Here is a 26,672-nt window from a genome sequence, read left to right as displayed (position 1 = left end):
GACATGCTAAGTGTGCCAATGGAAAATTCTACTCTGAGCTGAAAGCTGCAAACCCCAAAACCAGGCCACAGCAAGACTGCCACCTGGCTCTGCTTGGTATTTGGACCAAGGACAGCAGAAGAGATGTCCCAGGGGAATGATAAGGAAAGTTATTGAAGAAGAGAGAAACATACAGGACTTTCCCCCTAACACAGTGCTGTGAGTGGTGGATTGGGCTGACAAGAGGTGGGTCCTGGCCTGTCACTCAGGTTGATGCATTAATCTGTTGACAAGCCCAGCTGCTCCCACAGCTCAAGTCTTCCCAGAGAGCCTCCGCTCGCAGCAAATTGGCCGTCTTCTCCAGTCAGAGCTGCTTGAATCAGATCTATGGGCTTAGCTGTTACCTGAGGCAGGGCAGGCCAAGAGGCCGCCTCCCTCCCAGCCCGCTCTCCTAAATTATAGCCTTGCTTGGTTCATAGCGCCTGAGGCCATGTGTGTGTACAAATGCAGTGGCTAACTTGTTGCTTTACACATAAACACAAAGTGCAGGCAGCAACACATAGAAAAACACAGAAAGATAGACAGGGCTCCTTTTTTTTGTCCACTTATCTCTGAACAGACTGTTCTAGATTAGCAGTTTCAGCGGCCTTGGACGTCCTCCCCTCCAGACAAAACTGTGCGCTGTAATTATCCTGTAATATGGCTGAAAGCAGTAAAGACTCACTTCTATGTTGTATATTCCTTGAGGAAGAAGTCTTGCGCCTTCCCACAACCTGCACACCAATGCTCATATTCACAGTGTAACTACAACAATGTGATCCTGTAAATTATAGATATTATATATCATTACAGCTCAGGAGAGTATGATATTTCCAGCTGTCATGTACACTATGTTCAGCAGCACTTTTCACAGCTTGTAGGGCATAAAATGGGAACTGCAAAGCTGTTCTTAAAGAAGGGTTACATCTGGTCCACGATTTCTCATTGTGCACAGAGGAGTTGACATAAAGGAAAAAGTCATGATATTTTTTTAAGATGTGAATACCGTTACACAGAAATGTGTATTGCATCATTTCTCTGTGATAGTTTTCCTCAATACTATCACTGTAGGCGTTATTCAGAAGTAACTTGTAGTTTGTTTCTCGATGTCTGCACCTTTATATACAGTTTATGGTGCACACCGATGTGAAAGCTGACTGTAGCATTTTTATATACTTAGATTTCACTGTGCAAGTAAACTAGAGCTCGCAGCAGTCTTGGGGAGAGATTTGGTTGGATGTCAAAGGTCAAGGCAGAGAAAAAAGTCTAAACTTATCTCCCTTTAGCCTTTATGACTTATTGGTATAAACTCTACATTGTTATTCTTCTTACTTTCTGCACATGTGTGCACTGAAAAGACCTGAGACCTTGAAATTTAGGAGTTGTGGGTGCAGTTCATTTTGGCACATGATTGAAGATATTTGCATGTTGTCCCTTTCATTATAAAACTTAAAGGTAGCAAGTGGGTTTTTGCATCACCTAATCCACTGTAGCAGCACTATAAGCTTTGTTTTACCAAGTGCATTTTGAAATAAATATTGCAATAGTTGAAAATATGTTTAAAAAAAAAAAAAGCATAGTTTTTAGTCAAATAACTGCCCACCACCTCCTACCACTACCTAACAAATTCTACCTCCAATCAAAGTCCAAGTTACACAGTTGAATTATGCAAAATATGTCATGTTTAAGTCATTACATGTATATAAGTCAGTATACCCAGTTTAAAAGCATTTTGCTGAAAATAGTCTCTTCATTACAGGTTAGATAATCTACTCAGTTTTAAAAATAGCATTTGTTACATATGAAGCCAGCCACTTAAACCTTTCCAGTTCTCCTGATATGTGGTTAAGGTTTACAGCAGCTACTATAATGTCCGATAGCCGTTTGAACAGAGAACGAGCCACCATACTAAAAACCCATCAGTCAACACAAATCACATGAGATCACTGCTACTGGCAATAAACAAATGTTTTAGATAATAAATTGCCATCAGAGCTAATTTATTTAACAATGCAAGTTATTAGCCATCCATTTAAGATCTATTACCTATGACAGAAAGCCAAATACTTTATATGTTGACAAGTCCAGTACAGACAGTATTTACTGCTTGTTGTTATCTTGATTGATGGAGTGACTGAGCGTGAGGCCACCTCTGCCCTAAACCCTTCACTCCAAACAAAGAGATACCGGTTGAACGACTGAAAAGGCTCCATGTGGATCACAATGAAAAGAAAGAGATAAGCAAAGCACATGACAAGAATGAAAAGGAAGTAAAGTAGAAAAAGAAGCTTTGACTTGACAGAAGAAACCAAAACCAAAACACTTTTATTTAATCTCACTTTAAAATAGTTTTCACTTTCGCAGCGTTTATTTAATTTCAACATGTTACTGTAGGTTCATTAAATGAAGTACCAAGTCCTGTAACTTAACTGCAAGCAAGACAAAGGAGAGTGAGGAACGAAGAAAAGGGGGACAAAAAGAGACAGATAGGCGGAGAGAGATGTCACAAACAGAGACAGAAAGAGTGTGTGTACAGTCAGTGTTGTCGAGCTCTGGTGTCTTTGATGTCAGCCGAGCAGTGCCCACATGTCCAGCCCCTCTCTGCCAGGAAATTACAACTCCGTCCCCCCGGAGCCCTGCTGACTGCTGGGAGAAACACTCCGTTTGATGTTCTAAAGAGGGATCTCCAATGCAATTTAGCCTTTCATCTCTTCTTTTCTCTTCTGTCTGTGATTCATCCAGACTTCAGCAAAGTTACCAACATTTTCACAAGTCATAAAAGAAAAGAAAAAAAAAAAAGAAGAGGTAAATGGAACTGTAAGAAAGGTATCTATAACCTCTTTTCCTTTATTCGTCAGACAATCGACTGATGGTCATTTGTTGTGATTATTCCATCTATGAATTAACCTTAAGGTCCATTGAGTAACTGTTGTAGAGCTTTCAATCACATCAAAATTCACTTTAAAGCTGCAACAGCCAATATTTGTACAGCAACATGATTATAAGACCATGTGTAAACTAAAGGGATTATTTGACTCTGTATTGTACCTCAGCCTGAACATATTTCAGTTTACACAGCAGTCTCTCTGCTCTCATTATCAGTGACCGCTACCTAACCAGCACCAAACAGAAGGCAGACAAAGTTAGCAACTAGCTGGCGAACATTAAAGAACCACGTATTTTTTTTATGGGAGTTGATGGGGAACAAAACTGAGCTAAAAAAAAAAAGAGATCAGAAACACAACTCAAGTAAATGACAAAGTGGCTCCATGCTTAGTCTATGCAAATAGGTCCAAGAAATCCTTGTCGTCATGGCAACAGTGCTCGTAGTTTAAAAAAAAAACCTGCACCATCTCACGGTTGGATAGGGAAGCAAACAGAAGTCTCTTGCACTGGAGGCTGCTGTTGTATGAAACCATTCGGCCAACCTGCCGCCTCACAAAGACAAACGCATCATACAGAAGTCCTTCCAACTGCGTCACCAGATTGTCGTCTCCTCTGGTCAAGTCCAGTTGTATTTTTCCTCTGAGCTTGTGTTTGGACCCTCACCCAGCTGATCAGCTGGTGTACAAACTTAATATCCAACATGTCTTATTTCTAATCACGCTGGTGTACTTTAGAAGGGCCTCGCTTTCCAATTTTATACCCGCAGCAAAAAAAACAACAAAAAGAAATACGGCTTGTCAGGAGTAATAATCCTTTTACAGCGAGGCAAAATAAATAAATGTGACCAAAGCAGATGAACTGATTGTTTGGAAGAAAAGGGAGACCTTTCATGACATGACCACAATGTCACCACCACTGCTGACAATGTTTTATTCGGAGACCCAGGTTTTTCTTTTACTGCTGGACCTCTGCCTGGCCTCATAAGAGTTAAGTGAATAACAGCCTGGCTGCGGTTGACCCTGGCAAGCATTAGACCCGTCCCCTCTGACTTTCCACAGAGGAGCCTAAATAGCCTCTTTGTAACCCTACAAGCATAAAGCAGAATATATCAGACTAATAACCCTCATGGTGAGATGGCTGCCTCGACTTCAAATACACTCAGAGTTGCAAAGCGCAGGCACACTGCTTGTGTGCACAGTCACAACAAACAATGTAATTATCAGGTCAGAGAGAGTGCTGATGAATGATGATCAGGCTGACAATATTTGACAGCGTGCAGGTATATCATCATTACCTAAGCCAAATAACACCAGTCCATCCATAAGTGAGTTGTGCTGCTCCTAATTGTGTACGATAGGACCGTGGAGTCAGGGGATTTGTTTTGAGTTAACCTCAACCTGAAACATATGGAACGGCATAATTTCTTGGCAGGCTTATGGGGCAAGTGTCTGACCTCTTGCTGCGGTTCTTTTGTTCTGAGAGGGGCTGGGAGGTATCGGGGGATTGCTTATCACTCTGACGCAGGATGCCAGCAGGGGTTCATGGCGCGAGGGGAAGTGACAGTGTGGCACTTGTTTGTTTTCGTAGGGAATGAGGCGATATCATGACACACGGCTGTGCACCTCCACGAACAAACGAACAGCAATGACGTCCCCAAAGATTGTCAACTGTTAGAGGTGGTATTGTTGTCTGCTGCATATTTGTTGGAGTAGGCGATGGTGTTCAGTCTTGGGGAGGGCATTCGTGGGGAACTATTTGACTACTCTTTGAAGACCGTGTAACGACCTGGCAGAGTTTGCACATGCAACTCATTTTTATTAGATTTTTTTAAGGAGTTCCTCACATAACGTTTTGACCTTCGTAGTTGTGCTTGTATGTTTTCACCACAGCATTTAATCTTTTACTGGAGCCTGGTAGTAACACGTCCTTCTCCTTCTTACACTGTTCAATAGCAGTTGACAAACAGCTTTTAGGTGCATTACCACCACCTCCTGGCAGCAGTAACACGTTACTACCAGCCCCCGATAAAAACAAGGGAAATAAGACAACTTTGATAACTATTTTTTTGATAACTTCAACAATCCTGAACCTTCCTTAATTACGTTTAGCTGCTCGTTGTTTAGTGTCGTTCTCCGTTAACAGCACAAGATCTTCAGACATATGGAATAGGGCAGACGGTGTCATGTACTGGTTTTGGGTGCATGTGCTAGGTGAGGGGATGTGGTTCTCAGGTCAGGCTGAGACACTGAGACGTAGGGGTGATAATCTCACTCTGTCACAGGTGCATTTCCCTCGAGTAACTGTGGTTTTACACTTGAGTCACACAGCTGTGTTTGTTTGCATTCACGCTAACAAAAAGACGGCAGCTGCTGGAGCGTCAGTAAGAAGCAGAGCTGCAGTTCTGGTGACCAAACTGATTTTTAGAGTTTATGGTCAAACGGACAACTAACTTTTGCAGTTGTTGCTATACGCTATATACACACTATTAACCCGAGTCTGCAGAATGTGTTTTGGTTAAGGCCTTTGAAATTTACTGTAACTTAACTTTCCTTTCTGATCATTTAAGTACCAATTCAACAATGCAAAAATATTCCATTACAAGTAAAAGTCCTGCAATCAAAAATCAACTTTAAAAAAAAGCACATATATTCAGATAAGACTTTGTTCATCCCCACATTCACTATTATCAGAAACCAAAATTACTGTTTCTACAAAGAAATATTTGATCAAATATTGAATTATTTGATTATTGAAATTTCCTTATTGTGCCAATTGAAAATAAAATCATTTAATCACACTTTAAAACTCATTTCATGTCATTTTCTCCTAGTTGAGCGAGCTTTAACAAAAGAGTAGTTAAGTATAGTGCTTTTGGGGCTGGGGGAGTCAATGACACAACTATATAAATACCAACAATTTGCCCACAAGGCAAAGCATCCTGGGAGATTTTCATTTCACATGCAGAAAGTGAAAAAAAAGTCAAAGCCATAAATGTCTAACCAGATAAAAAGCTGCCCAAGAACAAAGTGTCACATTTTGGGTAAAAAAAAAAAAAAAGAAAAGAAAAGTCCATTAGCTCATAAATCATTATTGAACATGTTTGTCCTGTGACTGGTCTGCACTGAAAAGAGAACGGAGTTTAAAAGCTGGTCAAATGTCTCCTCCCCCGTGACCTCTTGACCCCTGCTCCCCTTTCGACCTCAGACCTGGAGGTCACTTTGTTGACCTCACCCGCTTTAGCTCAGCAGGCTAATGGCCTGCCACTGTCACTGCCTGCCACAGTCTGACAGCTCCATCACACCGGGGCGACGGGGCCAAGGAGGTTCAGATCTCTGCGTGCATTCGTGTCACACAACGCAGATTTTTGTTATGCTAGAACCACACATGTACAGAGACGCTACAGTGACAGACGTGAACACAGAGGGATTGTGTGTTTATCGTCGATGGAAACATGTGGAAGCATGTAAGCCACAGAATATTAAAACAAGGGCGACTGTGGTGGTTCCACAAATGGCAGTGCAGAAGGAGAATTGTGTGTGTCTGTGTTAAGAGGTCCTGTGATGCCGAACAATGGTTCCTCTTCATCTGGTCATGTGGTGTGTGTGTGTGCACGTGTGGTTTTGTATGCAACTGTTTGAAAGTGTGTGTACATGTCTTTCTCTGTGTGTGTGTGTGTGTGTGTGTGTGTGTGTGTGTGTGTGTGTGTGTGTGTGTGTGTGTGTGTGTGTGTCCCTTGCGGTGCAGCTTGGTCACATGAAAATAGTGCTAATGAGGGACTACTGTTCACAGCTGGCACCAGTGGTCAAACCTCTGCTGCACACACACACACACACACACACACACACACACACACACACACACACACACACACACACACACACACACACACACACACACACACACACACACCACGAGAGATTAGAAAGTCTGGCAGTGAATAACGACAGTGGGTGAGATTTTCACCAGGCCTCCTGGAGAAGGGTCATCCTGTCATCACATGACGGAGGTCACTTGTTTTTGTGAGGTTCACAGGGAGACGGATGGATTCTTAAACGTGCAGCTAATACCTGTAAATGCCAGTAATCCTTTTATATTCTCTTCAATTGTTCATATAAGACCTGTAATACGTACTGTGCTGTGGGAAGTACGAGTTGCTGTCATGATCTCCGCTGCAGATGTATTCAAATGTTATCTGTCCCAGTACACAAACGGTCGTGTGGTCATGTGGTGGGTGTGCGTGTTTGTCTGTGCAAATGACAACTAGCTCAAAGTCAAACTTATCAAACATTTTCAAACAATTCATCGAGTGTTCAGACTTTAGACTCAGAGTTAAGTTGCAAAGCAACTTCCTAAAACAGACCAGAATGACAATGAAAGGCAACGTGACCAAAACCAAGACAGCTGAGTTAATCTGCTATCAAGCTTTGGCTCGGATTCTAGAGCAAGGTGCCCCCGAACCCTTATAGTGCACAGCAGTTGAAGGCTTCTTCCAGAATTTGTAGAGGTGAACGACCGTAAAGTGGATCTGCTGGTTGAGGCCGTGTGCATAAGATTTCTCATGACAAAGTTCCTCTTGCAGCAGCTTCTGGACGTCACGGACATCCCAGACATCAAATACCTGCCAAAGAGTCTTTCATGTGTCCAGTCCAACTTCATTTAGCTCCGCCAACATGGTGTCTGTCAACGTGCATCACCTTTGCCAGCTGTTGCTACAGTGAGGAGGCCCTCCGTGACCTCAGTCAGAAGAACACATGACAAATGAACGCTTCCCACCGTTCTTGCAGGATGATTTGTTCGGGCTGCTCAGTCTGACTTTATCTTGTAGCGCTAAAGTTAGCCGAAGCGTCGTAGCTGTTAGCAGAAGGAGAGTCTTGTTCTTCACAGGCGGTCGTGCTCGGGTGGATTTTCGGCGAGTTTGCTTGCTCTCAGCGACATATTTTAGCACCAAGCGTCGTCTGACATGCTCACCGCGTTTCTCAAATTGACGTAATGACAACAAATAAAACCAAAACGTCACACGAGACTGCAAAATGTCTGCAGAAGAAAATACAGATCATTTACTATTATTATGATGAAAAGGGGGCAACAAGATTACGTAATCAAAACAGTGCTTCACTGACCAATATATATATGTATTTATATATATATACACATTTCTAAAACTTATTTTCTGTTTTGAAACCATATGCTGATTTTTCATTGCTGCATCTGTTTATAGTGATTTTGTGTCTTTGTTCACGTGTATCTCTTTAAGACATTTCTGATGCTTTTTTTTTTATTTATTTTTTTATATATATATTTGACCTTTCTGGCTGCAGATGCGTCCATAAGGGAATATAGAAACAGTCAAAACAGGATCATTTGTAGTTCACACTGATTGCATACACTTGCATTGCCTCACACAAACACACACTTGGACATATAAGTCATTCATAAGTCATTCGCTCATATTCACATGTGCATCAGTACATAGTTAAGGGCCTTTCGAGCTAGCCAGTAATCACAGTCCCATTAGGAGACTTTTGGCCATAGGGGGTTGTTTTAAAAAGCTTAATCCCTCATCCCAGTAGGGAGTATCGCTGGCCGCTGCCCAGCGTCCAGGTGATATGTTCGAGGAGGGCAGTGGATGCTGTTTGCTGCGTATGTATGAGTGGATCTGGCTCACAGAGTTTCTCATTGGAAACTCGCCAGCTGACAGCATTTGGCAGCGCCTGCTGAGTCTTTGTGTGAAACTTTCCTCAGCTAGAGAACCAAACACACTGTGTAATTGTTGTTCGTGTCAGACACAATTGACTACAATGTGCAGTTATTGCAGCCAGATGAAGATGGATCTCCACATTTCAGTCATTTTAGAAAACAAAGCATTGTGTTATTTTTTCTTTCTTTCTTTGTTTGCTCTTCTGGTGCCTAATTAGAGAGTTAGATTAAAGCAGCCAGCATGACTCAACAGCAGCCATCTCGTCCCGGCTCCTTTTGATGGCAGAGATCCGCTACTTTAATTACCAGTCTTCATCCATTCATCTCTCACTCAAATCACTCCACGGTCACATGATGGGGATTAGCTGCTGCTCGTGGTCATGGTTGGTTGTTTGAAGATCACACAGCTTCTGAAGCACTGATCACACAAAAACACCAACTAACAAAACACTTTCCCTCATCAACACATTATACTGCCTGATGCAACACAAAATCTTTAAGAAATCAAGTTTTTTCAAAGATTTGTTTTTGTTTTATCTTATCTTTGTTCTATTTATCAAAGTGCATATTTATGAATCTCAGGCTAGCCAAGCAGTGCAGACAGAATCAAAATAAATGCAAAATATTTAACAAAACTGTTCCATAAAAATAAAGTTATTCTGTTTCTGACTCCTCTGAATTCAGCTTGCTTCTCTGCATCCTCTGCTGTCCTTTGTGTTACATCAGATCTGGCAAAGAAACACAAGCAGTCGGTCCGTACAGTACACCGGTCAATGCAGAGGAAACCCAAATGAATGATTGTCCCTCAGCAGTATATGCTAATGAAAACCATACACAACTCCAACTGCCAGAGGGAAGATGTGCAGTGGAAACAGTAGATGAGCCGCGAGGCCGCGAGTGATACATTACCGCCTAACCTTGAGGGACTGCTCGGCTGATGGTGGGATCAGAATAGTGCAATCAATGCCACATGCCGCAAGGAGAGACTGCATGCAGGGTGGAAATCCATCACATCTCCATGACAGGACAGCCTGAAAATTATGTTTCTGCTAAGAAATGTGGTGATATGAAGTTACTGCGTGTGAACGTACACATGCGTGCCGAAACAGAAATACAAAACAAGTGAATAAAAAAAAAAAAAAAAAGGGAGTGATGAAGGGTCATTAAAAACATGTGTTTGGGGCAGTGCCATGCAGCCATTGGTGCCTGGAAGAGATGTCAGAGTGTTTTTGCAAGCCTGCTCACTGGCTCAGGGTTTCATTTGGGGAAAGAAGTGACAAAGAATTAAGGCCAGAAGAGTAGATATGCATCGGGGGGAGGACGGCCTGGCAAGCTTTGGTCATGGGGATGTGGAAATAAACTTTTACATCTCCAGCTGTTTTATAGTGCCATTTACAAGAGAGCAGGTGCAAGGCTATTAAAATCTCCCTTTACTGGTAAAATCACATCAAAATGAATCTCACAGCCGGTCTGTGTGACGACAAATAAGAAGTTGAAGCAGGGCAGTAGCAAGTGAAGATGATAAGCAGGGAGGAGGAGGAGGAGTCACTGAGGGTACAGGAGGTTAGTGCTTGTGGAGTCGAATCACCTTTAAGTTCACAAACTTATCTGGAAGTCTGATTCTTTGTTCTTTTCTGCACAAATGAATGTATATCTCCTCACATAAAGTCAGTTAGGTGCAGAGAGAAAGGCACTCCTCTCTCAAGCAAAGAGCTGTGATTGTGTCAGGCATCCTGCCAAAGGGAGGGGGAGTGAAAAAGTTTAGGCAGTGGGGGGGAGTGGGGTAAGGGAGGGGGGAGGGCACAGGTGCCGAGCCTTAAGCCTGGGGGAGGAGTGGAGTGAGGAAAAAATCAGGGTGAGGCAAGTGGACACATTATAGGAAAGAGGAGAGAAGGAACCTTATCCTTCGGTCTGTTATTCTCCTGCGAGGATGAGTAACCGACGGCCAGCGCACATTTTTATGACTCCTTAACAGCCAACGGCCTCAATAAGGCCGACTGCACGCCAGAGCTGTGGCAGAAAAGGCTAAAAGGGAATTGCGTGACATCCGAATGTCAACAAAAGGAACTGAAGTGTTTTCTAAAGATATCCGAGCCATGACATATACTTGCCCGCTGCATGATAAACGCTTTCCGCAAGCTTTTCCCAGAGAGAAGCAGGAATAGTTCTCCGAATATAATGAAGTGTGAAGATTCTTTTTTATTTTTACTGCCGACTTTTTTTGAACTGATTTTACTTGCTTCTCTGTCCTCCACTCAAGTACACACACATGCACACACTTTAAATTAGCTTCTTTCTAAAAGAGAAAGGGAGCAGAGAGAGGAGGGGTTGAGAGGGGGGAGGGAGGGGGAGCGCGGCAGGGGGACGGGGGGACATGCTGGTAGATTGTATTTGCTCAGCAGAATTTAATATGAGCGAGCTGGAGGTGCTTTTCTTCTGGGGCCAATTCCCTGGAGACACATCCATCTCTGGGAGATGGTTGGGAGGACAAAGGAGGACTGCCCCCAAGGCTCAGCCCAGGCGTGCTAAACACACATACCCACACACACACACACACACACACACACGCACACACACACACACACACACACGCACACACACACACACACACACACACACACACACACACACACACACACACGGAGCATGATCGCGCACACAGATATCAACAATTCCAAACACACACACATAGGCATGCTCATATTCACACAAGTGCAGTGCTCAGACAGAGTCCGCCTTGTCTGACAACAACTACAGACTTGAAACAGAGGGAGGAGGAGGAGGCAGCCCGGCAGAAAGAGAGTTGAGAGGGACACTGAGAGGTATACTATAAAGTAAATGGATGGACTCCGGGAGAAGGCATTTAATAGAAAGCGACATGTTGGATGCTGGACTTGAAAGGAGAGGGAGGTTGTGTTGGTGCTCGTGAGAGAAACAACAAATGGAAGAAGACGAAAAAGAAAAGTGAGGTTGGAGTAAGCAGTAATGCTCCTTGACAGCCCTGTCAGACCGAGGAACAGCAGTAAGACATGTTTATATGTGGAGTTGTGGCAGGCGGCTTGTGCTGTTCTTCACCTGCTTATGGTCAGTGGCTGTCAGTCATCTCTGGCATGCGTCTGACAGCTCGGCAAACAACAGAACATTTCCCTGACATATCAACAGAACTGATAGCTTTAAAAACAGAAATACAAACACTCCAAATGTACTCCATAAACTCACCTCAGCATATCCAAACCAACTGCAACCTATTATAGGAATCTAACATGTAGTTTAGGGAATTGGGTAATTGTGTTTTGGTTAGTTAGTATAAAGAGTCGCGTAATCACTCTGGTGCGAACCCCTTGGAGAATTGTTGCCCTGGAACAGCCCCTAGCAATGCTTAGTTCATTTCCTGATCCTGGTGGAGGCAATGAGGGATAATAAGCTCTACGCTACGCTTACTGCGCTTGATGATGTGGTCGCACGGCTTCTCTAATACTGCAATCAGAGAAGGGTTTGGAGAGAAAAGGCGAGACAGAGAGCTGTCTCAGTAAATCCCTCTTTTTTTGTTATGATGGATGTGACGGATAAAGAGAGTTCCTCCGGAGACAACTAGGAAAACTGTGTTGAAAACATGTCATCAAGACCACAAGATGTGACGCAACCCAAAGGAGATTGCTCATCTTCTCGTCTGAAGTGGTGGCTGGAGTGAAACATTAATCTGGGGGGGTAGTGTGGTGTAGGCTGGCAGTGTGATAGAAAAGCAACAGTCCCCCGGAGGAATATTGGCAAGACATGCTGTTCTCAAAAAGGATCATATTCCTCTACTCGACAACGCTGTCAGACACTTGTGATTGGTTATGATTGCACTGTCAGTCAACAAACCTTGTATCCCGTAAAGTCTCACAATCATTTTTTTGTTTTTTTTCAAAACAATTACAACAAGCTGCAACACGTAAAAAGCTGCTGTACGGATGTTAAAATAGAAATACTCCAACAAAGCGTGATAACACAGAAACCAATAAAATGGGGGATGTGAGTGATTCATATTACAATCCTGCAGCTTGAACCAAACTTAAATGTGATTGCTACCGCAGCCTCACCCCGGTCCTCCCTCCGGTCCTCCCTCCCCCCTTCAGCACTCCCACAATCATAAACAGATCCTCGGGTTATTTCACAAACTCTGCTGCCGCCTGGGTCACATTTACCCCGGCCCGGTCGCCGATACCCATGACCAACCTGATTACACACTTACCCAATTACCTAGTGAGACTGAGCAGGTGGGCGAAAGGGGCACACACACACACACACACACACACACACACACACACACACACACACACACACACACACACACACACACACACACACAGATACTGTATATGTGCCTGGACGTGAGGTTAACAGGAGGCTAGAGGGGTCGTCAAGTGCACTGAAAGTGCGAATGGATATTGACAAAGAGTTGTGTACAGGCCTGGCCTCTTCCCAGCTGCTTCCAGCCGTGGTACAGGTGCCACACTAGATCACCCCTCTCCCCCTCCGACCTCTCCGCCCTGCACCCCCATACATATGGCTCTCCAGCTAGAGCCTCCACAACAGGTGCAGTAGGTTAGACTGCAGGCCTCGACATGAGAGGAAACAGACTGTTATTGTGGGCCTTCCTTCCATCATCTCTTCTTCTTTTTTTTTTTTGCAACCCCCCCCCCCCTCCACCAATCCCCCCTCCCACCTCCAGCTCCTCCAGCTCTCCTCATCCCGACAGCCTGAGGGAGCAATCGAGAGGTCCAACCTGAACGTGTAACCTGAGTGCAACTCTTCTGTATTGTGCAAGGATGTTGAGAAGAGGAGGGGAAAGCGGGGGACATGTTGCACACGCAGAGGATTGGGGTTGTTTGTGTGTAGACGTGTGTGCTTGTGCGTTTGTGGTGTATTTTGGAAGCATTAATGCGACCGTGAAATGACAGATCTCCAACCTACAGCTGGCACTGGCAGGATTAGACACACTGCTTTTACTCGCTGACAGTTTGATGGTAATTCATCCATCTCGGAGTGCACTAACAGCGACAATATAAAAATGCAAAACTGTGAATAAGCGCCGTCTTTATAAACTGTTTGTATGCACACACATGTGCATGAAGAGTTAAAGCTCCAGTGCCAACAAACTTTACCAACTCACATTCAGTGACTGCTCTCTCTACTGTATTTTTGCACTGGAAAACTTTGCAGCCTACTGCATTTCATTATGAGAAATCCAGATGTGCTTCTTGGCTGCCAGTGAATGTCTTCAGCTGTGTATGACACTGTTGTTGGCCTCCCTGCACAAAGTGCAGACAGAGAAACGACGCCTCAGGGCAAGACTTTCTGCTCCCTCTCTCTGACTCTGGCTCTGCCAACTCTCCTTCTCCTTTGTCTCTTTCTTTCACCCCCTTCCACTTACATTTCTGCACCCTCTTACCTGTCTCACCTCTTATCTTTTTGTTACTCACCCTTCACCCTCATCTCCCTGTCTTGCTCTGTGTCTCTGCCTGGGGAGACGAGGCTGGTCTGACCAGTGACAGGTAGTCAGAGGGCATGTGGGAGCTGGCTCCAGAAAGTCTGCCCCTATACCTACTTTGACACTGGCTCGCCCTCTCTTTCTCTCCCTTATTCACTCACACTCACACTCACACACAGTCATTTACTGCCTGCATGGTGGACCCGTCATGTCAAATGTCAGTGAACAAATTACTCAAAGGAGTCTTGAAAGTTCAAAGAAAGCAAAGTGTTGTTAGGGCCTGTCAAGCCAAACACTATCTCAACTTAGTCATTGTTTTAAATGAATAACACTCATCAGTTTTGACATTTACAGTGAAGACATGAAAAACTCCTTTTTCAGTGCATCTTCTTTTTTGTCCTGAAACCTGCAAAGAAATTATGCAAAAGTCAAGATTAGTAAATTGCCAAAAGTATAAGAGATTATCATGTTTTGTCAAACTATACCAGTAAATGAGATGAGACTGTTTAGAAGCAGGTTTGTGGCGGGTGAAGGAAAAACCGCAAGAGATTTTATAGTTGTCTTTGTTTAAACATTGGTTTTCTTTATAATGCAGCACACCACAGATTATTTTATGCACATCTTTGAGCCCCCACACCAGTAAAATGTATTGCTATGTAGTGTTGTGGGATCAAGAAACTAAGTTACAGGCATCTGGTGACCTAAAAATTAGAGTGCAGTGGGTAACTGTAAGGTCCTGGATCTGATTTGTGGCTGAGAGTAATTTGTTGTCTTCCATATCCCTCTTTTCCTCTCAACCCTTTCTCTCCGGTCTCTCACCAGACAAAAAAAAAAAAAAAAAAAGACTTTGTTTGTTCAGCTGGCTGATCAACAATTATCAATTTGTGCCATGAAATGTAATTCTTACTTCTTCACAGTTGTTAGTGACCTTAAGAGACCCTGAGTATTGGATACTTGCGTCACTCTGCCCTCTATTGAGAAAAATATGCTATTACACAATGAATTTAATACGATTATTGTGCAATATGTGTAAAACGTTTGACCACTTTAATGTCGTACTTTTAGGCAATACTTTTACCATGCATGTTCCTCTCATCAGCTCAAAGAAAACAGTTGATTGCTTCTCGCATTAACGTGTAATTCACAGAGAGCAGGATGCACCAGAACACCGCGAAACCAAGTCCTGCTTCAGTACTCTCATTGACCTCAACCAGACAGGTCAGCTGTCATGGCTGCTGCTGGGCTGCACATTGATCAGATCAGACGCGGCTGACACACCGTCTAGACTAAGAGCAGACCCCTTCCTAGTATTGTTTGTTGGTGGTTGGTGGAGTGAGAAAAACAGGAAGAGTGTGTGTGACTAAGCCAGTGAAAAGCACCGGGCCCAGGAGGAATAAAGGCTTCCTGCCTTTAGATGTTTCTTCTCACATCAGCTTACCGGCAGGCAGGCAGAAGTATTGTCTTGAAGGTTGATGTTTTGTGTGATGAAAACACTGTGGGATGGATGAGGTGTCGACAATGCACTGCCTGTATTCAGCCACAGAGGGGCAGCACTACACTAAGATTCATTTCTGTCACCTGTACACTCACACTTTCAAATCCCCCTCATTTTTTCTGTTTAATGTAATAATTATATTAATTATGTTTAGACATTTTATTCCTTTTATCAAAGAGTGAAGAGGGAACACAGGTAGAGAAAGACAAGGGAATGACAAGCTATAAAAGTGCCCAGCCTGGCTTGTACCAGGAACATTGCACTGACAACTGAATCTAACTTGATGAGTGTTAGATGAAAAGATTGATGCCACTCATCTGTCAGTGCAACAGGAAGTTGGGGGCGAAGCTTATCTTAAAGACTGGAAACAAGGGGAACAACCAACCATGCTTTAAAAAAAAAAAAAATCACAAATCCTATCCTACCAGCCTCTCTAAAGGTCACGAAATACAGCTTTGTTGTTTATCTGCCATAAATCAGTATAATGTTGTTGTTTAATTAGTATAAAACCCAAAGCTGTGGTTTTAGATGTCCCAGACTGTCTCTATAGGCTGGGTGCATTTGCTTCTTTGAGTTTTAGACTCTCTCATGGTGATGACAGCACTGCAGGAAGTCAATTAGTGAGCTTTCAAGGTGCTTGTAGGGGGAATTTCTTTACCTTTGGACTGAGCCAGACTGGCTGTTTCTCCCCTTTGCTGTCTCATGCTGAGCTAAGCCCACTGATAGGCCGAATGGTATCAATCTTGTCATCTAAAGTGAATAAACTGTGAACTATTTCTTTAAAACCCCATTGGCCAACCTGAAAAAAAAACCCATGCAAGGAACTGACAGTTGAAAGAATTTGTATTACTGACTAAGTTTATGGATTCACGTAAGTATTTTGTACCAGCGCATACCTTTCACTCTCCCTCTCATTTGACCTGTACTTTCCTTCAAGTACGCACATGCCGGCAATGTTAATGATGTCAACTTGTAGCTTCACCTTCATAAAGGTCAGAGAACTCACACATTTCTGGCATTCTTGCTCCTGCCGCCTGTCCTTCCCCCCTCAAAGACAAGAGTAAATCTGTGTCCCAGACATAACATTAAGCAGTGATCATTTTCCATGCGCAAGGTGGTTGTTTCAGCCCAGTGTTTGAGTTAGTGGCACTGTAATTATGAGTTTACAGCTGAAACACAGGTTGTGACATTCCTCTGCCAGCTGGAGGTCTGTCTGTAAATCTGGCACCTTTACCTGAGGACCCCCCGACCCCACCCTCCATCCCCCCAACAGCCCACGGACACTGCTGCAACCATCTACGTACACAGAAATGTTTGTGTTTCACCATGTTTTGATCAAGGTGAAAAACAGCAAGGAAACGGAGTCGATTATATTTTATGAGGAGCCTCGTCAGCTTGATTAATTTGAACCCGATGAACAGGGCAGATTTATTTTAGGATAATGTGTAAATATTTGATGAGATGGCTGCAGAAGACACACTTCTCTTCGCTCATATCCTCGTGAGTAAAACAGTTCATAATTTACTTGTTTGTATTACTAACCGGGTGAAATAAAATATGCACTTTGAGGTTTTAAGAGTCTGAAACATTTGATATCTGAAGATTTTAATAAAATGGGGAATGCAATTTCTGAGATTCAGCCATGGAAATCATTTTGAGATGGAGCTGCTGTTTTTTCAGAGACAGAATCACTGGCGTTGTGCATTTTGTTTGTATTTTTTGAAAAAAAAAAAAGTTTTCTTTCCTTGCATGATCTGAAACTTTAAGACAGGAAAGTAAAAAAGATTTTCCTATATTTTGTATTTTGAGCAATGAGCTCAGGACCCCCATGGCTGGAGAAAGTTTGTTGGTGGCCTACGATCAAAAAGAGGCCACATGCAAGACAGTAGAGCAATTAGCATGCGTGGTAAGTGAGATATGTCCTTATGTCTTAAGATGAACATTTGTTTAAAAATGTTTCTCCCAAATGGACAGCAAACTCTGAAGGAGAAGATTAGCCAACTTTCCCTTTGGAAATCATTTAATTTGTGATGGAATGATGGAATACAATATAACGCCATAGAAACTACGCCTCAAGCCCACAGAAACATGTTAATGATAAAAACTTATACACACGAGCAAAGAAGACCGTTTCAAATCATTTACACGTCAAAGATCGGCAGCTACATCGACTCAATATGACCGGGCAGAAAATCTGGGTTAGAACCTCGCCCTCTACTCATTTACTGTAACTGTAGACCTTTCGAGGCTCACTAGTGCAATTGTCTCTATGATCTCATGTATGAAAAGAAAGCAGGTGTTGTGGGAATCGGGCACAAGGGTTCTTTAGTTCCAATCCACTGAGGAATTCACCATCATCACGTAGATTTGCGGATTAAAAGTTCTGAGAGGGTCACTTAACGTTCCACTGGAGCACGACCGGGGTGAGCAAGTATGCCACTTATAATTGTCAAACAAGCTGGTGGCCGCAAGGTCACAGGATCTCCTGGTGGAAGGGTTGGAGGGAAAACGAGAGGCCCAGAGCTGGGCATAATCTGGAGCCAGAGGATTTGAGCCATGACTGTAGGAAGGGTCTGGGACTGAGTCATAAGGACTGTTGATGCCAATCGAACCCAGAAACCTCATGTGTCATTACAGCTCTTTCAGACGGTGTTGCTCTAGTTGTTAATAGAAACTGCTGCCGGCCTACATGTGTCGCAGAGTCTTTTTCTCATGTAACACCGACTCAGACTTTGTGACTTTATCTATGGCTGATGTATGTTTCTAAGACTTTCAGTCTAAACTTATGCATCGTGGAGTTAAACATCAGCAAGGCAACATGCTCACAGTGACAGTGCAAAACAGATTGAAGTTTAGAAGTTACAAGGTTTGGCGATTACCGTCTTTGTTTCAAATGTAAATGTGCTGTTGTTGGTGGGAATGCATGTACTATTGCAGGTATTTGGTCAAGAACAAAAGTATTGGACAAACTGAAACTTTCTGGCCAGATGACGGAGCTATTTAAAAAGTTCAGGGATCATATTTCAGCTGTTACGGCACATTTCTTCTTTGGGAGGACAAGAATGTCGGGTCCCTAATTTCATGGTAATCCATCAAAAAATGTCAAGACGTTTCACACAAAATAACAAATATCAACTTCATGGTGGCGCTAGAGGCAATTTGAGGGGATCATCACCAAAGCCATGAAGGTAGAATATCCAGGAACCGTGAACATCCAGTCTGGCATCAACACCAAATGACCCAGTGCTGGGTTTGGCCCCACCTAGGTGTGACGAGAACACGCATGTACGGAAAATGGTCATGTGACAAAGTACCGTGTGAGAAGGTCCACTTCAGGAGGAGGTTGATGGTGGTTGGATGGAACCAACTCAGGACTTTCACCCAGGAGATGTTTGAATCCACGAGAAAGTAAAAGTTCACGTGGAATTCTTTCTAATAATGTAAGTAAGTTACTTAAATAATGTCACATATCTAACTCGTGTACGTTAAACAACTTATTTGGTGTACGAAATGTTACTTAAGTAAAATGACCTAATCCATTCTTTTCCTAAACCAAACCATGTGGGTTTTAGTGTCGAAGCCCACCTTAGGCCAAATGTAACACACGGGACGGGTGTATTATACTCTTTGGTGTATATCCAAGTCCATTTAAACTTGTAACAATACAAAGCTTTGACCTGCTGGTGGAGAAAAGGTCAGAGGAGCATTGAAGTCAGTAGATTTCATCCTCTGGGCAACATGAGTAGTAAATTTCACACCATTTCCCAGCAGTGGAGGGACCAACAATCAAATTGACATTACCTTCTCTAGATCCACCCAGCTAGCATGGCCAAAAAAAAGTTGACTCATTCCAAGTATTCGTGATGGTTAAAGGGTTCATCCTCGACACTTGTCCACTAAAATTTAATACACCAGATAACACACACAGCAGTGATTTACATGTCCATTTTTGTGATGTACTACTCACTATATGACCAAGCTTCTGCCAAAATTTATGTCCTTTTCAGGGAAAACAAGAATTTCACAGACTACAAAGCTACCTAGCCTACCTCAGCCTCGGGCCCATTTGAACCCGCTGAACCTTTTTAAAGTTCAAGCAGGAAAGAAGGAGGGAAGCGGTGCTTGTGTATCACTGGGCTGCTACTCCGCCGTTGTGATGGCTCTGGGTGGGAGGGGGACGGGGGAGGTTGCGAGACAGAGAGAAGAAGACTGCAGGGGACCTGATGGTGTCAAAACACATTATTATAGTCCCCGCAAGAAAAACAGCAACTGGCCCAGACCTCACACAGAGAAACAGAAAACAGAGACTGGGGGCAGCAGGGAGGCGAAAGAGAAAGAGACAATGACAGCGGAAAATAGAGGCCATAGAAATCGAAGAGGACAACATGGATAAGTAGTTGTGAATTTCTCTGGATGGCAGTAATGGAAAAGAGAAGTAAGGATTTCTGTTCCATAAGGACATGTACAGCTGTCTGTTAAAAAAAACAACATGTTGCATCTGTTAATCCTATGGCTGATTTTCTGAAAGGTTTTCATTTGTTCACACCTCTTTATCATGAATCTCAGGGTTTGTTTCAGTTATTTTGACTGCCAGTATAAGAAACAGATGATCTCATCTGTTCCGAGTTTGAAACAGGCTGGTCATTAGTGTATGTTGTGTTGCTTAGCCTCCAAACTAAATGCTCCATGTTTCCGCTATTTAGTAGATTTCTGAATTGCTTTGAAACTCTTTCAACTGTCAGTATGCATTGCCATTATGCACCACCCCACCCCCCGGCCCAGATCACTAAAGTACGGTCCAGCCCAGCACCCTGTGCTCAGAGATAAGCTAAACAAGAGTGATAGCCAGCACAATACACTGATACTTGGGGGGGAAAATCCCGGCGCACATCCTGAGGACTTGTAATCAGGTGTGCCGCACGCTGTCCACTCGACATGCATTCAACACTCCGCGTTCGGCCCTTTGTCACCATCAGCCTTGTGTTGCTGCTGCCACAGTTAGTTCATTTCTAAACCATCATTCACACTCATCTGCGTACCCAGAAACACCTCCTCACCACCAGCCTGACGCCTCCACAGCAGCAGACTGTAAATCAGCTGCAGCGGACGGTCGCGAGGCAGACGGAGAGGTCATCTAATCTGCGGGACAGATCACCCACCCTGACCTCTCACTTGATGGGGACACGAAGGAGTGGGTCACCTAAAGCCGTGTTCTTGAAGCCTGCATCACAGTTATAACACCAGAGCCTGCGGTGGAGGAGAGAGGGAAGCTGGTGACTCTGCTGCTGTACTTTCTCAGAGATCTGTGACTCAGGACATCATTAGCACACACACACACACTACACTTATTCAAGCTCTGCAAAACGCCCTTCGCTGCCCCACCTTTTCCCGTTTGCTCTGTTCAGAGACTCGCATGCGATGCCATACAGCTCCCAGGGACATGGCGTCGCAGATGGTGCTCTGGTTATAGAGAACACGGCACTCAGCAAAATCTAATTAGCTGTGTTTGGATGTAATTTGGCATTTCTTTGATGGTAAAAACAAATGGAGGCTGTTTGACGTCGGACATAAAAATGGGAAAGTTTTCCAAATGCCACACTAATGCACCATTTCACACAGGGCATAAACTGTAATAATGAGTGTAATAAGGGTGTATCCAAGTTTGGTTTAGTCACTGCTGTTGATTGCTGCCACTCAGAGAGAAAGGCCCCTTTTACGACCCTCTGGAGCTTTTGTACACTCTAAACTGCTAAACAGATAGAAAGAGCAGCAGAAGGTGTGGTGGTGACCTTTCAGCTGGCCAAAGAAACAAACCCCTGGTCCATGATAGCAGAACGAGAGTCCTGTGAAAGTAGCCATCTGGCACTATTTGAAAGCCCATCACCCAGGCAAATAGGTCAGTGCTGCTGGACCGCAATCTCGGCAAGTGCATGGAAACTGAGGCTCTCCAAGGTCCTGGTCTGATCTGTCATCAGCCAGCATGGGTGTCTGGCCAGCGGTCAGTGGGCTGACCCATTTGACGAGAGCTTTAAGGAGGGGATGGAGAAGGGAGGGTGGAGGGAGAAGCAGAGGACAAGAGCCGAGTTGTGTTGCAAGGGGCTGATTATGCGTGCTACGGGGCCGGTTTCCTGGATGTTGTGTTTGTGTTGGAGCGGGTGGCTCCAGGCAGATGTTGCAAATGAAGGAGGTGCTGTTGTGTGTTGACATTGTGGGGGAAATCATCCCAGATGACATTTGATTGGTGTTTCAAGAGGAAATGTTTCCAGTATTTTACCACCCCGACACGTTTTGGCAGTCAGCCGGATAAGAGATCGCATCACTGGTTCTGAAGACAAACTGTCGTTCCACCCTGGGAAAAATGTCCACTTTGCTCGTGAAGCAAAAAATAGTGGGGCAACACGATTGCTTTTTCTGCGCCTCAAGTGTCTGTGACACCTTCACAACCAGCCTCCAGCTGTGCCCACTGCCCACACACATAGAGACCATCCATCTGCCAATGTAAGCACATAAACACTGCTTCAACAAACACCAGATGACCTTTTACCTTCCCAAAGCCACCTAAAAGCACAAGTAAGCACACAAACACGCACAGAAGGGAAAGCTGTGAGGGGATACATGGCTCCGTAATGGTTCCTATGTTTAATTATGAGGCTTTGACAGACTTCATGGCTGCATTGTTAGAGATAAAGAACAAAATAAAGGGAAAAGAGCCTAATGCAGTCTGTAAAATCAAAGATATTACACAGGCTACACTACACTTTACTCCTATTTCATTAGGGAAACACAGAGTGATCAAACCCATGGCTACTTTATTTATTATCTTTATGACACTAAAGCAGGGATGGGAGATTGACTCATTCTCGCTTACATTGGAGTAAAGTAACACCTCAGGTAATTTCTTCTTTGAACACATTTCAAGTAATTTAACAACTGCATCCGTTTTAAAAATGACAAATGGCTAATCACGGCACATGAATTCTTCAAATGACAAAATATGAAGCACAAAATGGAACTTGCATTCAAGACATTCAAAGTTGCATCATTGCGCAACACAGAGACGAGTTGTGGGGCAGGGATAAATCAGTTCAAATCCTCCCTCCTTTCGTTCCTTGTGACTGGTCGGTGCCTGTGTCAGTCAGGGGGAGGGGTGCACCGCTAATTTCTATGTGCCTGTATGTCAATTTAGGACTCAGATTGCGTTTTTGTGTGTGGCTGTCAGTAGCAGCAAGCCTCAGTGGACGTCCACAGCCTCGGTCTTGGATTTCTACGTGTATTTCCCCAGATGAGACGTTTGGGACGCGCGTCTACCTGCTCACATTGAACCTTTGTCTTTGGATATTGCTGCCACTTAAGACGCATCCGCGCACACTTGTGCCTCGTGGTGCATTTGCTTCTGAAGTGAGCTGCTGTGTGATAAACAGCACGCCCGAGGGGAAGACTCGTCCCAAAACTTCACGGAAGACTTGGCAACTTTGGAGATACACCTAGAGGTGGACATCGCGGAGAGTTCATGTGGTTTATCATCTGACAGAAGCGGACCATTTCTCTGGAAAACTTACTGAAGGTTTTTTTTTTTTTTTTTTTTTTTTAAACATGTTCGGCAAATGCTCCGTTGTGTTGTTGAATGTCCTCTTTCTGGTGCGGGCGCTCTCGGCTCATGAGTGCACGCCGTGTAACCTCCGGACATGTCCAGTCAAATCCTCGCACGGCTGCGAGGGTGGCCGAACCTTGGCCAGAGATCCGTGCGGATGCTGTGATCACTGCGCCCGGCTGGAGTGGGAGTCCTGCGGCGGCCGGGACTGGGCGCACGGTTACTGCGCCCTGGGGCTGACCTGCGCCGCTGTCAACCAGACCGGAGCTGCCACGATCCCAGAAATTGGAGTTTGTAAAGGTTAGTCTCTCGCGTGATTAAACCATATGACACAGAGAGTAGAGAAAAGGTGTTCATTCTGTTGCCGAGTGTCCTTCAAAGAAATGCTGGTGCCCAAAGGCAACCATCCCCTTCTTTTAGTTTTCTTGAAGGCATCACTATTCAGATGTCAAATAAGCCCTGACTGCAATAACTGTTAGTCTTTACCTTGTTGCTGGCTGCCTGGAGCTGCTCCCCAGGTCTGAGGGACTCTTGACTGCCAAGAGAGGAGTCATGTTCAGCTGCTCTTTCTTCTCCTCAAAGCTTCATTCACTTTCAGTTCAGAGGCATGACAATACATCTGGCAGCAGTGATTTGGCACAAGGTCTCAGCTCTAGTAGGACCTGTTCTTTTCGCTTCACAGCTCAAGGACACATTTACCAGTGAATTAAGAGATAACACAAAAGAGATATGACAGAATCTGTGTGAGGGCCACATTAAATATGACCTTTGTTGTGACCGATAATGATGATTGCATTTTTAAGACTGGAATAAATTGTAATTTCAGAAATAAGCTGCCATTTTCTTGTGTGTACTGTATTGTTTACTCGGCTGGCTTGAGTGTATGTCTCAGAGCTCTAATGGTTTGACAGCATGATTGCAAAAGTCCCCAGCAGATTTTGATTTACAATTCTGTGAATCACAGTGCTCCACTGTTCCTGCCAACAGAGCTGGGCTGCTGTGGATGTGCTCATTTTATGCACAATCTGACCAACTTTCCGAACTTTCTTTAAAGAAATGTGTGTGTGTTGGGGGGTAGGGGATGAGGTTCTCAGTAGTAATGAAAGGAGAAAGCCCCTGAGGACCAAATAAGCAGTGGAGGGACCCCCACAGCTCCTTCACCTGCACTCTGTCCAGCCTGTTTTGGGATGATTGAAGAGGACTGACAGGACTGCAGGAGAGTGTGCAGCGCTCAGTGGATGTCTGGATTTCCTAAACCTGCCCTTCCATCATCCCTCTGTGGGGTGGTCCACGTCAGGGCTCCACAAGGATTTTGCAGGGGTCTCCAAACCCTGGGCTATCCCAGGAGACAATGCTGCTGATTGTGCCTCCTATACAGGTTAGGCGGGCGTCTGGTGGACATCTCTTCTGCAAATTAACATCTTTGTAATGAGCGGGAGACCTAATGGCTGCTCTGATTGAGTCATGCTTCTGATCCTGTGGCTCCGGGGGCCTCAGAGCGTGCTGCTGACCTCTAAATCAGACACAGGTATACACGTAGCCGCAAATTCCCAAAGGGTTCTAGTTGGGGGTAAATCAACACCTCCCAGTGTGTTTTCAGGGGCCACGGTAGGCAGGCTGCTGGAGGCTGATCCCAGATTTCCCTCCTCAAGCTCCAAGAGTCTTAAAGTGATTAGACCTGCAATCAGGAGCGGGGGGTAAATGTTTCCGCCTTTCTGATCCTTTGTTTTTCTGCTCACAGTTTGGTTTTCTGGGTGGTCACAATATGCAAGTGTGGAGATATAACAACATTATAATGCAGCAGGTGACATGTGGCACATTATGTGAGAGGGATATCTTGGTCATCAGTCAGGCTTTAATGTGTTAATGTTCAGGTCCAGTAGTCATTGGACTTCTGTTTTCCAGACCTGAAGTTGTTATGCGAGATACTGGTATTTCAAAAGAGCTGGAAATGTGCTGCAATTTCATCTTCGTGGGGAGGTGTTTCATTCCAAGCTTTGTTGCCTGTAAATATCACAACTTTTGAGGGCGTATGGACCCAAAGAAATGGTAGCAGCGTACCAAAAACATTATTAGTTATTGGAATTAGTTTTTCTAAATTGGCATTTCTCACTGAAGCTGAACCAAAACATCTTGAAAAGTGAATGAGATATAGCACCTTGTGAGTATACAGGCACCTGTTCTGCTCTGGCTTATGCTATTGACATCTCAACCTGTCAGTCAGGTGAAATCAGTCGTAGATAAAAAGTTTGGTTTTCATGCCCTTGCTGTTTTCCTCCGTCCGTCCTCCCGTGGCGAGTTTCTTCAAGCTCCGGAGACACTTAACATAACATGTAACTGCATGCTTGTCTTACAGGGACGCTATGTCCACTGCAATCCTTCACATGCCTTCTACTACTGCTCCCTTCCTCTGGTATTATCTAACGTTTCAAAGACTTCCTTTTTAGCTCGCTATCAGCCACAGGGCCTCTAGAGGTCAGCTTTCCCATCCTGGCTCTGGATGCCAAGACAAGCAGTCTCAGTGGCTGAGAGAGGAATCCCCCTGGGATGCAGCCATAGACTTTGGCCAGAGTCATGCCAAGGCAGATAATAGATAACCAGGCTCGACCAGAACAGACTAGGGTACCAGACTGAGACAGACCAGCCGAGAACAAACTGCGCTCACTGGGTTCAAGCTAAAATTAGTTGATGAGACAATGTCTTCAGTGTCCAGCCTTTCATTGATTGTTTTGACTCCTACCTCCTTTTCTTCATGCCAGATTTAGCACCCAACACAGACAGGCGCTACCACCATCTCAAATGAAAATACCCTCCCAGGCACAGGAAAGCCTCAGGATGGAAAAAAATGTGGAGGTGAGGATCATTTTAAGGTGAAAGGAAATCACAGGGAAGGTTTCGGTGTGGTTTATAGAAAAGGCTGCCTGTGCTGTGCCAGCCCAGTGGCCGTCTGGGAGAACTATTAACAGAGCCGCCTGGCTCAGGTTTAAGGTAATATTACCTTCATTGCGTCTACTGGCTGGTGTTTACTGTAGAGCACCGTCCATCGCCAAGAAGTCCTAGACACAACCGACTCTAACTTATGGAAAGCATTTTGAAGGATGTTTTCTTTTCAAGTCACACTGATTCACTTCTACAGTTAATTTGGTCACGACCAGAGATGGCCCATTGTGAGATATGTTTCGAATTAATGTGTTTCATCTGAGGCATTGAAAAGCAAAGCCATGGTGTTTCATTTCTTTCCATTTGGTCATCACGTTAATGTTTCTCTGACCTTTAACCCTCTACGACTGTGGGATTATCACTGTACACTTTATTTCAGGTAGGATTGCAACAGTAGTCAGGTAGATACACTATATTGTTTATGTTGGATAGTTAAACCTTTAACACCTTTTCCTCTGGTGCATTGTTCTAGTTGTTTGGAGAAGAAAGCCAGAGTATTATGATAAGCTTCAATCACACTTCTGTGCTGTTGATTTGAGGCCTGGGAGCTAGATGCTTGGGAAGGGGTTACT

General features: G+C 44.2%; 1 protein-coding gene across 1 annotated transcript in view; it reads left to right on the top strand.

Annotated features, from left to right (window-relative positions):
• Positions 1–22,783: 22,783 nt before the first annotated feature.
• Positions 22,784–26,672, top strand: part of crim1 (cysteine rich transmembrane BMP regulator 1 (chordin-like)) — a 31,439-nt gene continuing 27,550 nt past the window's right edge. Inside the window, exon 1 of the mRNA XM_069718694.1 lies at positions 22,784–23,460. Within this exon, the coding sequence (XP_069574795.1) occupies positions 23,163–23,460 (298 nt within the window). The 5' untranslated portion in view covers positions 22,784–23,162. The remainder of the gene's footprint in view (positions 23,461–26,672) is intronic.

This window comes from Brachyistius frenatus, unplaced genomic scaffold (assembly GCF_029030835.1).
Source record: "Brachyistius frenatus isolate BFR_SWC_R1_liver_20210118 unplaced genomic scaffold, ASM2903083v1 Contig_196, whole genome shotgun sequence".
In the NCBI taxonomy this organism is placed as follows: Eukaryota; Metazoa; Chordata; class Actinopteri; family Embiotocidae; genus Brachyistius; species Brachyistius frenatus.
Note: the sequence above shows the minus strand (reverse complement) of the source record. Positions and strands in the feature narration are given on the sequence as shown.